General features: G+C 55.7%; 5 protein-coding genes across 5 annotated transcripts; 4 read left to right on the forward strand and 1 right to left on the reverse strand.

The window, feature by feature from the left end:
- Positions 1-2,504: 2,504 nt before the first annotated feature.
- On the forward strand, positions 2,505-3,512 carry J4E87_004034 (uncharacterized protein; the record flags this gene model as incomplete). Its single annotated transcript, XM_049375658.1, has 1 exon — positions 2,505-3,512. One exon carries the CDS (start codon positions 2,505-2,507, stop codon positions 3,510-3,512), a length of 1,008 nt encoding a protein of 335 aa, XP_049234643.1.
- Positions 3,513-5,388: 1,876 nt separating this feature from the next.
- J4E87_004035 (uncharacterized protein) lies at positions 5,389-6,754 on the forward strand (the record flags this gene model as incomplete). The annotated part of the gene is made up of 2 exons (XM_049375659.1): positions 5,389-5,400; positions 5,462-6,754. 2 exons carry the CDS (start codon positions 5,389-5,391, stop codon positions 6,752-6,754), a joined length of 1,305 nt encoding a protein of 434 aa, XP_049234644.1.
- Positions 6,755-8,397: 1,643 nt separating this feature from the next.
- Positions 8,398-8,712, forward strand: J4E87_004036 (uncharacterized protein; the record flags this gene model as incomplete). Its single annotated transcript, XM_049375660.1, has 2 exons — positions 8,398-8,583; positions 8,644-8,712. 2 exons carry the CDS (start codon positions 8,398-8,400, stop codon positions 8,710-8,712), a joined length of 255 nt encoding a protein of 84 aa, XP_049234645.1.
- Positions 8,713-9,736: 1,024 nt separating this feature from the next.
- On the forward strand, positions 9,737-10,045 carry J4E87_004037 (uncharacterized protein; the record flags this gene model as incomplete). Its single annotated transcript, XM_049375661.1, has 2 exons — positions 9,737-9,877; positions 9,977-10,045. The coding sequence occupies 2 exons, from the start codon at positions 9,737-9,739 to the stop codon at positions 10,043-10,045; spliced, it is 210 nt and encodes a 69-aa protein (XP_049234646.1).
- A 407-nt stretch (positions 10,046-10,452) lies between these two features.
- J4E87_004038 (uncharacterized protein) lies at positions 10,453-13,308 on the reverse strand (the record flags this gene model as incomplete). Its single annotated transcript, XM_049375662.1, has 6 exons — positions 10,453-11,131; positions 11,220-11,467; positions 11,531-11,799; positions 11,858-11,992; positions 12,045-12,883; positions 12,935-13,308. The coding sequence occupies 6 exons, from the start codon at positions 13,306-13,308 to the stop codon at positions 10,453-10,455; spliced, it is 2,544 nt and encodes an 847-aa protein (XP_049234647.1).
- Between the last annotated feature and the right edge of the window lie 84 nt (positions 13,309-13,392).

Consider the following 13,392-nt stretch of genomic DNA (forward strand, 5'->3'; position numbering starts at 1 on the left):
AATATCCTCAAACCCATCCGCCGCAAATACATACAGCCAGACCAAGTCCTCTTTTCCCGTATTGAAGATACCATGCTCCGCATCCCCCGGTATGAAAACCACTGACCCCTTCTCAACCTCATACTCCTGCCCCTCAATACAAACCGTCCCAGCACCAGACACAACGTGATATATCTCTGCGTGTGCATGGCGATGCAACTTCAGAAACCCCACATCGCCCAAAGACTCCGGATTCTGCAGAGATGGACTTGGGATCCCAGAATCGCTCGTAGAAGAAGACGCGGGGCAAGCCACAACCCTTCCAGGCGGACATGTCGCAACACCCACCGTGAACGTATCCGTCTCAGTCTTCTCATTCGAAACCAGCGTTTTCCACGTCACATTGCCTCCTGTGCTGGGATCGGGGAAGCCTTCGGGTGCCATTTTGGCTATTTGTGCGGCATGCAGGACTAGAGATTTGACAGGTCGGTTCGAGGTTGTGGAACGCATGGTGATTTACGTTGTGTGACTGTTGATGAAGTGCGACTTTTGCTTTGGCAGGGGAGGTGCTATCCGGGGAGAGCGGTAGACTGCACGCGCGGCGCGGATGCATGCAAGGTACGTTTGGACGATGGGAGTCGGAGATGGGCGTACGACATGGCGGATGTGCGGGTTGAAGGGGGTTTACATATGCATATGCATGTACTGTCGCCTCGTTATTTCCTGCGTCTTGCATCATCGGAGGAAGGCATTTCTTGCTGCTACGTCTTCTTGACATAGGTCATGTGGGGTTGGAGGGGTAGCTTGGGAGCCACACTCGGGATTGAAGTTCTAAGTCTTGCCTAGTTCGCGTCGTCAAGGGCGTATGAGAAGTTCGATCGTTTCGTGCCCGCTTCGGGCTGTCGTGATAGTTTGGCGACGGCCCGGCGGCTGCTGTTGTGCTACCGCATTTTCTGCTGTCAGGCCACATGGCATCTGTCGTAGCGACCGCCGTTGAGCCTGACTCCCCTTAGACGCATGCAGAGCAGTTCGGGAAATGCTGGGGTTTGATAGACTTTATTGAAAGAACATCGGGTTGCGTTTTGTCGACATGAATACCTACCTAGAAAAGTATTGATCAACGCAAACAAGGGACGCAGAAAGTCACCGCTGGAGCAAAATTAGAGTCTGGATCAGGCCTTTTGCGTCGGTACTACCCGAGCTGGCATATCTGTACATCGATATACTGCTGTTGAGGGTAGGTCACATCGTTGATGATGTGGTAGGCATGAGAGTGACATCCTAACGTAGCCAGGTACTATCGTATTCCGCCTACCACATCTCCAGGTCAGATCGCTGACACCAAGGTATACCCACTGTATAGACTCATAACTTTTATGAGGATGGTCATGGTTATCGTGAGATAAGAGGCCGCCGTGATCTCGCTGCTTACGGCCGTTATTACGATTTGCCTACATCGGCTGCCATGTAGGGTTCAGGCGGAGACGCAGCTAGTCGTTGATGCCCGAGGCAGCCAAAGTCATCCGACTATGCGACATGGTTCGCATAGCTGTCAGTGTGTCAACTCGTCGATGTCGCAGGGTTCGCCTGGTGTTTTGATGGGCGCTGTGCACGGTTGCTGTCCACGTTGATGCGGTCTGTCGCGAATGCACACTGACGGCATGGCGCAGACTATATCGTAGACTACTTATTGATAGCGGCAACACAAGCGCTACGACATTGAATATCGCGCAGTGGTTGCACGATCGAATCTTGAGTATACACCCATAAACCATGATCGTGGTTGCGAGTCAAGCAACTGTCATCATGGCTAGCCTGCGAGTCGCCCTTCTAGAATCAGCCCTTTCTGACTGGCTTCTTTATCAGCGGTCCGGCAAATCCGCCGCGTTTCAGAGTTTATCCCTCGTGGCCATGTGGCTTGGACCGGGCCTCGTACCATGCCTGTCGTGTTTACCGATGCCCGAACGCTGGGAAAGCTAAGGCCAATCTGTTCTGCATCTCATCATGCGCATGGCCGTCCAGTTTCGCTCCTGACAACTCCACCTCCCTACCCAACGTCTCTCGCCTACACGTTTTGTGCTACCAAAGGATGCTGCAGTCTTTATTGCGATAATGAGGTTTCAGACGTTGACGTAACGCAACGAAAACGCGCGCTGAGCGCTGCCGCTTCCACGAGGCTGTGTTTAGCCTGGATTGGCCGATCGCGATATGGCCATGGAGAAGTTTCAGAGAGGCCACCCAGCGCCCGAGCGGGTGAGGAACCGATCGGGATCTGGGACTGTGACGGGGGACAAGGCGATCGCGAAGAAGAGATCGAGTTTGGGCAGGGCGGCAGGTGGCTTTCAGAGTAGATTTCTTGCGTCGCTACGGAGTAAGAGGAAGAGTAGTGCAGACGAGGAGCTAGAGCCCAGCCCCTCGAGGTACGTACCGTGTCCACTTCACACACTGGGGAACACCACTGATCATCGCAACACAGCCCGTTTCTAGATGCATTGTTTCGGTTGCCAGATGAACTCCACATTTACATGCTGCGCGAGCTGTGCGTCTCGGATCTGCTTGCTTTGAGGAGAACGTCCCGCGTGCTCAACATGCTTGTGACAGAGAACGCACCTGCGATTGTGCGCTACTGGGTGAAGAACCGGCTCGGCAATCTTCATCTACAACTTTATCCGGCTCCAAGACCGGACGCGATCGACTTCCCATTCTTACTCACTATGAGACGGCGACACATAGCGTCCATCAGGTTGACACGTCAGCTTGCCAATCACCTTGTAGGGGAGCCAACCGAACAGAGGCAGCTGTGGACATCGGTGTACGAGAGGATGCTACCCCTGGTCTTTGGGGTAGGCTACTTTCTAGATGAACATCGACGACTCCTTCTGGAAAGAGATCTCGGCCACATTCGACCACGCTCCCGTATTGGCTATCACGTCCGTACGACGGGTGGTATCAGTAGCCAAGAAAGGAAGATCTTGAAGAACCTGGATGCACCACTGCGACTTCAGTACTTCTACATGTACTGTTTCATTGTGCAGGTGCTGCTTCGAAAGCTGAGACCTTGTAGTCGCGCTGGAGCAGTGGAAAAGTTCCTGCGGGGATTTTCAAACCAGCCAGCCTGTTCCGAGGATGTGGCCTTCTTCCTCATACTTGGTGGCATTGGGCAAGTTGCGAAGCTCCTCGCTTGCCCGGTATATAGCGAGCGGCGAAGATATCTCCTAACGTACAGAGCTCACATGTCGCCACATACGAGTAAATGCTGGAGAAAGCACTGGAAGGATGCTGGTGTGGTTTCACCTGCGTTACTAGACGACATTCCTTGTACACAGATTGGCATAACACAGCTTGATCAGGTCTGGGCTCCACTGATAGCCCAGATGATGGAGACGGGGGCGAGAGACTTTACAGAACAGGAAAGGATACGCTACGAGGAGCTGAAGATGTCGAAGAAGTTCATCAACGAAGTAATGGGGTATGACATCCTGCGAGGTCGGGCAGCTGACGGAGGAGAGTTGGACGATGAGCACGAGCCATGATAGCGAGTTAGCATGTACAGTACCAAGAGAAGACATTGTAGCGGCCAAACTCTGCACCTTCCTCTGTAAGAATTGACATATGTCGGTTGCCGTGCAATTTCCGCTTTGCAGCGGTTGTTGAGGCTTGTACCTGCTGGCTTGGCTTAGTTTCTGCTTCACGATGCCACCAACGGCGACGAGCCCGCAAATATTACGTACTGGTCCGGTCGCGTAGCGCGCTATGATTTCTAGCTGATCATGAAGGCCGACGGCAACTACGGACCCTGCAGCTGTCACCTAGCCGAGCGAGCAGGTGTTGCATGCGGCCAGTTTATGTATGCTCTAGCTAAAAGCTTGACATGGCGGTATATTGTGCTTGACCATAACAGGAGGGTGTTAAGCATACCCACTCTGCTCTGGACTCTGTACAGCTCAGCACTCGGTCGAAGTGCATTCTGCCATATAGGATGCCTATTTGGGTCGGCAGAGGGCCGTCATCGGCAGACGTGTATATTGCAGTCCCCGGATTTTTTCCATTGCAATTTTCCAGCGTCCGGGTAAGTGGCGGTTAAGAGGGCCAGAATCAGACGACAGAGGCTCGAGACCCTGTAGTGGTTGGCGCAAAGGCCGAGCAGGCAGGTCGTCGTTGGAGAGGCCCACTTGGCAGCTTCCATGGCTTCCATAGGCGCCCGTGCGTGTCTTCTGGAAAGCGACGAGCGCTCGTCTGGTCTGGCGTCGGCCGATTGAGAGGCGAGGCCAGGGCCAATGGGGTACTCGACGGACTTTGCCGCCCGCGTCAATAGAGAGGCGGACAATTATTCTGCAAGTATCGCTCCACCTCATCCCACCATTGACGGGGCCAGGAGGGCGCAGAGTCTGAGGCGGGCATGACAGAGGTACCGTACGTGTTTCAGGCGAGGTGTGATTGGCGGGCGTCACTGGGAGCGCTGCGTCCGTGGCAGATTGGGAATGACGTGCAACGGGCAGCGACAAAAGCAACGCGACGCGCACAAGGTGAACGTTGGGGGCGCTGATCGGTAGTGGAAGAGGCAGTCGCATCCCCTCTGGATCGGGAAGTGGCGCATGGTTCAGCGTGCAGGCGCGACCGGAGGGCGATGCACGGGGCGCGGGCTGCGTCATTGGTGGCCGATGCAACTCGAGCGACGCTCTGCATGCATGGGCCGTCCGCTCGTGTGCCTGTAACACGGCGGCATCCTTCCATCACACACGGCGCACTCGTCCAGGCACGCCCGCTGGAAGCAGTGCTGGGTGCGCGCTGCCGTCGGCTGCCCCCAGGCCGTGTCACACAGGCGTGCAGGCCGTCTAACTGTCAAGTGTGTGCTGTAACGAGCCTGTGGCTGGGCGGCCAATGGCGCGCTGCTGATACTGACCGCAACAACAGGCCGCATTCACCCCGGCCGCAGTAGCGTCGGCTCTTGCAAAGATGCTCCGCTGCCCCCGTAATTGCTCCCAGGAATCCTCGCCATGATGTGAGCTAAATCCGCCAGGTCCTCGGCGCCGTGCGTGTCTCCAGGGCCTAAGTATGCCCCTTCGATGCCGTGCAGAGTGCCAGTCGAGTCCTAGCGCTGTGCTGTAAGCCCGTTCCATATAATCCTACGAGCCCGGCCCAACGTTTGCGACCAACACCACGATCCCCATCCGAGTGCCACTCCACCCGCGCCATCTTCACACGCGACCTCGCCACCCTTTGTCTTCTGAAACCTCTGCACCTGCCACTCACAGCCCATCCACCACCACACCAGAGCAGCCCGGTCCCGACGAGCGCGGCAACTACTCCCCTCTGGGCTATCGATTGTCAGCTGAGCCACGACCCCGACCCACCACCACCCAGAGCGACCACCATGAGACGGTAGAGATAAGACAGAGAGCAGGAACCATGGACTTTACGGTAAGTCCCCGCGCGCTTACACTCGCCGGCCATGTCACGAGCCCGGCTAACGCGACCTCAGATCTCCCTCGCACACTTCTGCGAGACCCACGGTCCGACATCCATCATCTGCACCCAGGCCTCGACCTCGCCCTGCGGCTCCTGCAACCCATGTGTGACGCCGCCTTCCGAAGAGCCGCATTCGGCCTACTCCTACAACGGCCTGTACGATCAGCCCACCACCCTCAAGCTTAACGCGCGCCTGCCACAGCTCACCTCGCCCTTCGAGTCGCCGCCCAACAGCCCGCGCTCCCCCACGCACAACCCATACTTTCCGAGCTTTCCCTCCTCTTCCGGCAGTAGTTTTGGCGGGCGGAGAACCAGCAGCACCATCGACTCCGACTCGGACGCCTGCGAGAACTGCCAGATGGTAGTGCCCCAGAAGTACAGCGACAAGATCCCCAACGGCGCCCCTGGTAGTCCCACGAAAGACGGAAGAGGACGAAATGGCAGCCCGGTCTTGCGTAGCTCCCAGAACTACCCAGTGCGACGACCAGTGTCCCGGGACGACCTCAGTAGCACCGATTCGTCCGATGTCTCAGACACTGAGCAGTCGACTTCCTACCAGAGCGGCGCCTCGGGCTCCTTCCCAGACTCAATACCTCCCTCGCCGATGCTCGTGTCGAGAGGCATACACACCCACACATTGAACTACATCTCCACCAGTCAGCCGCAGTCGCCCAGCACCTACTCGCTCCTGCGACGCACCTGCATCCGTACACTGTCCACCGAGGTCCTTCCCCTCAGCAAGCCATCCGGCCCCATCATGTTCGGAGACTCAGTCGCTGGCTACACCATCGCGTACGTTTTCCGTCTGCAAGATCCGCGTTCGCGAGGAGCTAAGCGCACCTACGCCTTCATCGCCATGGCCGGTCGCGATTACCGGAGAGCCACAAAGGCCATGGTGAAGATCATCGAAGCCTTTGAGGGCATCGCCAACCGGATCATCTCCCTGGCTGATAGAGTCCTTGAACGTGAGAGTGCAGCTTCGCAAGTCCTCTCACGTCCCACCACCGCCATCTCTGGAAACACTCCTCCTCTTGGAACCTCCGCCTCTTCAATGCCACCCAACTTCTCTGCACCGCACAAAGAACGGACCTTCTCCACGACGAGCACCCCCAACTTCCGCAACATCACACCTGTGTCCTCTTTCCTTTCCGCAAAGAAGGTCGACCCAGATGGCTTTCCCCGTGTGTCCCGCGATGTGATGAAGGCAAAGAGCCTCGTCGAGATCGTCGGTCAGGAGAACTTCTTTGTTGACCTCCACGGACTCTTCTGCCATCTTCTGCACTCTCTCATCAAGCAGTTCGGTTGATGCGTCCCTTCCACGTCGCTTTGCTTCGTTCATACGTCTTTTCCTTCCTTGTATGTCTTTTCTGTTGTCTTTTGTCGTGCGTTACAGCGTCTTCGTCCATTATACAGTGCGTTTAAGCACAGGCGTTGGGGCAGGTGTGATTGCTTTACAAGACCTTCGAGTCGTCAGAGCTCAAGTAGCTTTATACCCTTTTGAGATACCCCAGGCTTCTCTTTCTGTCGTTGGGATCGAGTAGTACACATTAGACGTGGACTCATCTTTACAATGGCGTTTCGGGGTGAGTAATCGGGGACGAGAGGAGGTGTTTACGATGGTACGGTCGTTGCTAGGATATGACCATGATGTTGATGGCGTGATGGCCGCGATGGATTAGGTGATGGTAGTCTAGCCTGTTTGTAGAACGAAACTGCACAATACCGTTTACCTATTGTCCTTGACGTGTTCTGTTGTTTGCTAGTGTGGTACCGCTTCAAGTCAAAGAGGGAGTATGTGAATATACGTGACACCATCACGGTGCTATCAAGTAAAGGTCAAAGGTAAAGGTGAGTTCCAAGCACGCGATCTGAACGCCTGACGTTTGGGAGGGAGTCACACATAGGTAGCAGCTCATCACAAGAGATGCCCTCAAGGCAGACGCGTCCCAAAGCAGACGAGGCAGACGAGCAAACGTGGTGTGCGCTTTTCTGGTTAGCGCAGGCACGCATGAGGCTGAACATGTGGAAGCCGCGAGCGACAGCATTGAATGCTCTTTACCATATGCACCCAGTCGCAGTAACTACATTCATGGGGTATGCTCTAATGACAGATGCAAAATTTCATCACTCTCATACGAGCATCGCGGCTTACTTGCCACGAAAAGAATTCCACGATAAATCGCTTATGCCTGCTCGCTCCACCACCGTCTCCGCATTATGCACGACACGCAAAACTGGTCCACATTTCACGTTCCGCTTTCCGGTCCCAAGCTTGGAAAAAGATTATCCAGAAGCATCGAGATTCGCAGATCAAACTACCTAGTGATGCGTCATACCGGGTAAAATCCCCTTGGAAGTCAACGATGTGTGATGTCATAGGTGTGGTGGATCGTCAAACAGCGCTTGAACAACGCGCTTCCACTGCCAGTGAATAAATGGTAGGAGAAGCAACGTCTCCGCATCGTTTGATAGGACGCATTAACTTTCTTGATCAATTAAGGCTTTTATTTCCGCAGCCCACGCGGCAGCAGGGCCAAAGCCAAGTTTAAGTGCCCGAAAGCCAAGTTTTTGGAAGTTTGGCAACCCGTTTGGGATGCAGCATCGTTTGATAATGCTCGTTCAAGATGCTCAGTTGCTGATAGGGCAGATATGCAGATATGGTGTGACTTGTGGTTCTCCATGACGACTCCCATAATCATGCCCCGCGGCTTCCTTTGTGAATCCTGAGAACCTACTTAAGGCTTGCCTACCTTCCAAGGTCGTGGCGTCGTCACCTTTACAAGCCTCAATACACGCTACAGTGATCACTACGACCCTTAAACCACTAAGTCCACGCCACGATCCGTACAAGCCGCACCTGTGAGACTACCAATCTGGATCGCACCAGTCTCCCGCTTATACTCGTCATCTAGACTTTAGCCTTCCCGCACCTCGCAAGGTTAAGACAAGATGAACTCCATCCCAGGAAATGCTTCCCAAGGACCCACCAGCCAGGACACATCGACGACGGGTGTTCAGCAGAACCAAGCGCAGCGCGAAGACTACCTCGACAAGGGTCTCGACGCCGCAGAGAAGAAGTTCGGCGGCGCCGCGGGTCAGGATACTCAGAAGAATCGGGGTGTTAATGAGAAGATTGTAAGTTTGGTCTTACTAGCTTTCAAGTTGCATGATCTCAATATACTAACGTTCACGCAGACCGATGGCGCTCGTAACATGTTCGAAAAAGCAACCGGCAAGGACGTCCCCGACAAAGTCTCCAACTAAACGCACCTCGACACTCAAAGAGACGATGCACAAGTTGGATGACAAATGGAACAAGTGTCGGCCGTACATTGAGAGGATCAATGGAACGATTGTCCCGTTGAGGTCGCGCAGTTTGGACGACCAGGCGCAGGAGCATGAACTTGAACATCAGCGGACATTTGAGCAGCAGAGAGTGCAGCAACAGCCTGTCGCAACGGCGCACTGAATATGCTTTGTATATATATTTACGACCCTGAATGAAGCTTTACGATGTGAATTACAACTTGGACGTGCCTTCACATGCGCAGCATAGTTTGGTTGACATGCATGACGTCATGTCACACCGCTCCCACGCTGCCCCTCGCGCCTTCTGCATACCATCACATACATGCTCTCGACCGTCTGTCTACCAGGTTAATCTCCCCCGTCCGCCCCTCCACAAACTCTACTCTCCTCTGTAGAACGCTCTACGTAGCCAAGCTTCAGCGGCCCGAAAAGCCAAGTTTTCTGCACGATCGAGCTAAGAATGCACGCGATGCACCACGATGCATATTCTCCTGCAACCTACTCCGGTACAATATTGAATGGCCGCAACACCGCCTATTGAGCCAGCCCATCACGACCCACTGCAAACCGCAATAGTGAGCTGACATAGCAGAAAAGCAAACGTCACTAGAGGCGCAGTAGACCACGCGGTCATGAAGCCGGAGGTCTAGATGCTCTTTCCTCAGCTTGCAAATCGTGGCGGTGCGATATGAGTGATTAGCCTACGCGCCTCATTGGCCGCGTACCCAGCAAGAGCGTGATAACGAGTTAAGGTTTCACAGAACAAGGGTCCAGGTGAGGGAAGCGTGGACAAGCGCATAAAAAGAGCATTGACTCACGGCCCTTTTCCTTGCGATCGACTCGACTGTTTACTCACCTCACCGTTCTGCTTCATCCTCCACTACACCATCAACTGTCCATCGCGCGATTCTACTCCATCTCACAACCGTCATCGCACATCTACCCAGCAAGTCTACCACACCCTTCCCAACCCGCAGACATGAACAACCCCAACCATGGCGGTGGTGCCGGTGCCGGAGGTCAGGATTACCTCGACAAGGCCTTCAACGCCGGAGCCAAGAAGTTCGGCGGCGCGCAGGGTCAGAAGATTGCTGCGAACCGTGGTATGAGCGAGAAGATTGTAAGTTCAGACAATCCACTGTATATGCTTCGTGAACAGTAGTGCGCGAGGTGTTGGTTGCAGTTTGTTGAGGGTGAGAGCTAACGAGGTGAAAACTAGACCGACGGCATGCGCAAGGCGTACGAGAAGGTCACTGGCAAGAAGGTTAATCCCAAGTATTCCAACTAGGCTGGATTGCTCTTGCTGCTATGGTGTTGCGACTGCTCGGGTCCGCTTGAGCAGTGCGGGGAGATGACGGTTTTCCGGGTCAGCACGGCTGGCTGAGTAATGATTGCGGGCAGGCATGGATGTGGGAAAATTGATCAGAGCAGATATGATGGATATGATACCCAGGAATGAAATTCAAGGTTTATTTGACGATGAGCATGCGTTGTCAAGTGAGACAGGTCTGCGCTGTCGGGTAAATGTGAAGTGTGAAGTGTCTTGGATTCCTACATCGGACACATGCATCGCCATGCTCAACACCACAAATGCCATCGTGACGGACCGGGACTCAACTATTGGATACCCGCACAGCATGCGCAACCCTTCCGATAGTCCCGTCGCCTCAAACTTTCAATCGCAAACCCACAGGCCTATCCAGCCAGCTCAACCCTCCTTCTCAACAACGCCCGCGCCTCCGTCTCACTCAGAAGCTCCAATCCCAAGTCCTCCAGCACATCCCTCGCAGATTGATTATCCGCAAAAAGCCGCCTCTCCACCTCCCACAGCCCAAGTTCCCCTCCTCCCTCAACCCCAGACGCTGTGTCACGGGTGGAATTTGCTTTTTGCGGAGCATCATGCAGCTCATCACCGTCTTCTGCGGCCCAAGCTCCCGTGTCCCAGTCCTCGTCTTCTTCGCCACCGTCGTCATCCCGACCCGTTGCAGTATCAACATGCGAGGCTGAAGTGCCTTTTACGGGTAATCCGACGATTTTGACGCCTTCGAGACATTTGGCTAAGCCCGCTTCGGCAACCCCTGGACCAACGTGCTTGTCCACGACTCGGCAAACGGCCGCGAGGTCAGCGTGTAGCTGGGCAGCTCCCTGAGTAGAGAATCGATACCGGCTGAGCACATTCTCCCACAGCGTTGTCGAGATGGTGGTCAAGACGGCCCGAGTGATGCGGCGCAATGGCGCAGATGCTAGAGCTCGCGAAAGGAATGCTAGCGTGCTACGTAGGTAGGTCAGTAATGGGTCGATTTCTGCAGTTGGTGACAGTTCTGTGGCGGTCGAGGCTGAAGCGGAGGGTCCGCTAAGAGTTGCCCACGGGTTGCTAAAAGCAAATATTAGTAAGTGGGATTAGGAAGTATAGGGTTTTGGATCTGGATCCACAGGGCAGGGGTCCAGATCTGGATACGTACATGTGCCGATATGGACGCAGCGCCTCACGCACATTGCTGTTGAGTGTGTCGATGATAATCTTCTCACTGCGTTCACGGAGGCGCGCGTACCACGATGCCGTCTCGTCAAAGAGGGAACCGCCATCGACGTCGTCACTTTCAACGTTCTTGGATGTGCGTTCCGCGACGTCGGCCACGCTCATGGTACCAATATTGCTAGTCTGGCCACGAGCACGATCTTGTAGACCTTCCCAGATATCGAGGAAGAACTACAGAACAAAGGGGTTAGCCGAAGTTCGGGTCACACAGAAATCATGCAAGTGAGAGCCTACCACGTCGTCGCTCCAGTCACGCATGGCCCGTTCGAGATAGTCAGCACTGCCATACGTCTTGCAAAGGCGCTCCAGTCCCTCGACGCCAAGCAGCTTCTCCTGTTCCTCCTTGGTCACACCGCCCATAGCGCGACCCAGTGACGTGGTCATGGACAGATACGCTTCCAGATTGCTCTGCAGCCTTTCGTGGAGTTTGTCGAAAATGGCAATCTGTATGTCTATCAGGAAGGTGAGCTTCTGGCTGAAGGATGTCAAGGGTCTGTATCGATCTGCAATGCATTGCTGATTAGCGACGCATCTGGAAAGGAGGGGTAGGCGAGGACATGCCGGTTATGGTTTCGAGCAGGTCGTTCACGCGGATCGCTCCCTTGGTAGGCTTGGTGGCTTTGGGATCGACGCTCTCGTAGTCGAGATCACCGAAATCTGGAGCCTCGACGATGTTCTGATAGCGAGACAGAGCGACTACGGATGTTAGCAACCCGACATTTCTCCGTTGGGTAACGGGCCAACGTACAGTCTTTTTCGACCTGCAGCCACCGGCCAAACCAGTCGCCCTGAACAAGGAATTCCCATGATAAGCCCTTCCATCCGTCGACGCCATAGCCGCCGTCATATCCCCAGGTGTCTCTGATGGTCGTGTCAAAGCTCATTATCTCGTGCATGAGGTGGCTGAGCAGCTGGGGCTGGCCCGCGACCTGGGGCAGTAGCGAGCCAATCTTGGAGCGCAGCATGGGCAGTAGGGCGGTTATGAAGGCGGACATGGCATCGATGTAGACGGGGTTAAGCGCAAGATCGGTGCCGCGGAAGTGACGCAGCAGGACAGGTTGCACATGGTCACTGACGAATGCGCTGTAGTCGTTCAAAAGCGTGGTAATGTGCGAGAGAAAGTACTCGGGCCTATCAATGCGGTTCGTGGGCTTGTCGCCGTCGAAGTGGTAGCGGAAGCGCATCTCGAGCGGCTGCACGAGCACCTCGATGGGGAAGAGGACGGGCGGGAGCTTGACCTTGTCGCCCGGCCCGCTGGCATAGCTCATGCCCTGCAGCTCGGGCAGCTGCAGATCGAGCAGCTTCACGATGGCCGTCTCCCATTCCTCCTGCAGCGGGCTGGGTATGGCGGCCCTGGGCGTGGGCCAGTGTATCTTCTTGAGGGTGCGGTCGAGGTCGGCGGCAAAGGCGTCGAGGATCTTGGTGCGCAGGGCTTGGGCGATGGTGTTGACGTGGTGGAGCAGCTGGGGCGCGGCGCCCTCGGCGTCGTCTTGCAGGTTGACGAGGCGGGTGTGCAGTGCGCGCAGCTGCTTGTAGGGCGCGAGGGCGGCTTCATTGGACGTCTGGAGCTGCGCCTGGGCTTGCTTGCTGCGCGGAATCAGCTGACTGAGGCCGTATCGGACACGGGGGCTGTCCTACCTCAGAACGTCGACGTCCGCCAGCAGTTGCACGTATCCGTTGGCGACGTCCAGGCGGTGCAGCGTGTCGAGGACCTGCTCGAAGCGGGGCACGGCCTCGTCGCTCGTCTCGGAGGCGGTGATGACCAGCAGGCGGCGGTCAATGTCGGCCTGCTCGTGGGTGAAGCGGTCGGCGGCGCGCGTGAGGTCGCCATGGTGCGAATGCGAGGCCTCCTTGGCCGTGTGCAGGTCGCGCTGTGCGTCGTCGAGCTGCTGGCGGAGGAGCCCATGCTGCGAGTTCAGCGTGGCCAATAGGGCGTCGAGGCCGTCGAGGTCAGCGGCATTCTGGAGCTTGTCGTCGAGGTAGTCGGCGACGCGAGTCTGGTTGTCGTCCATCTCGTACGATCAACGGGCGGTGGTGGGCGTTGGAGTGCGCCTAGGCACGTCGCGTCGGTACGGGCTGCCTACGTGTGGCGACCG

This window comes from Alternaria ethzedia (genome assembly GCF_023757985.1).
Source record: "Alternaria ethzedia strain BMP 0044 chromosome Unknown scaffold_7, whole genome shotgun sequence".
Lineage (NCBI taxonomy): Eukaryota > Fungi > Ascomycota > Dothideomycetes > Pleosporales > Pleosporaceae > Alternaria > Alternaria ethzedia.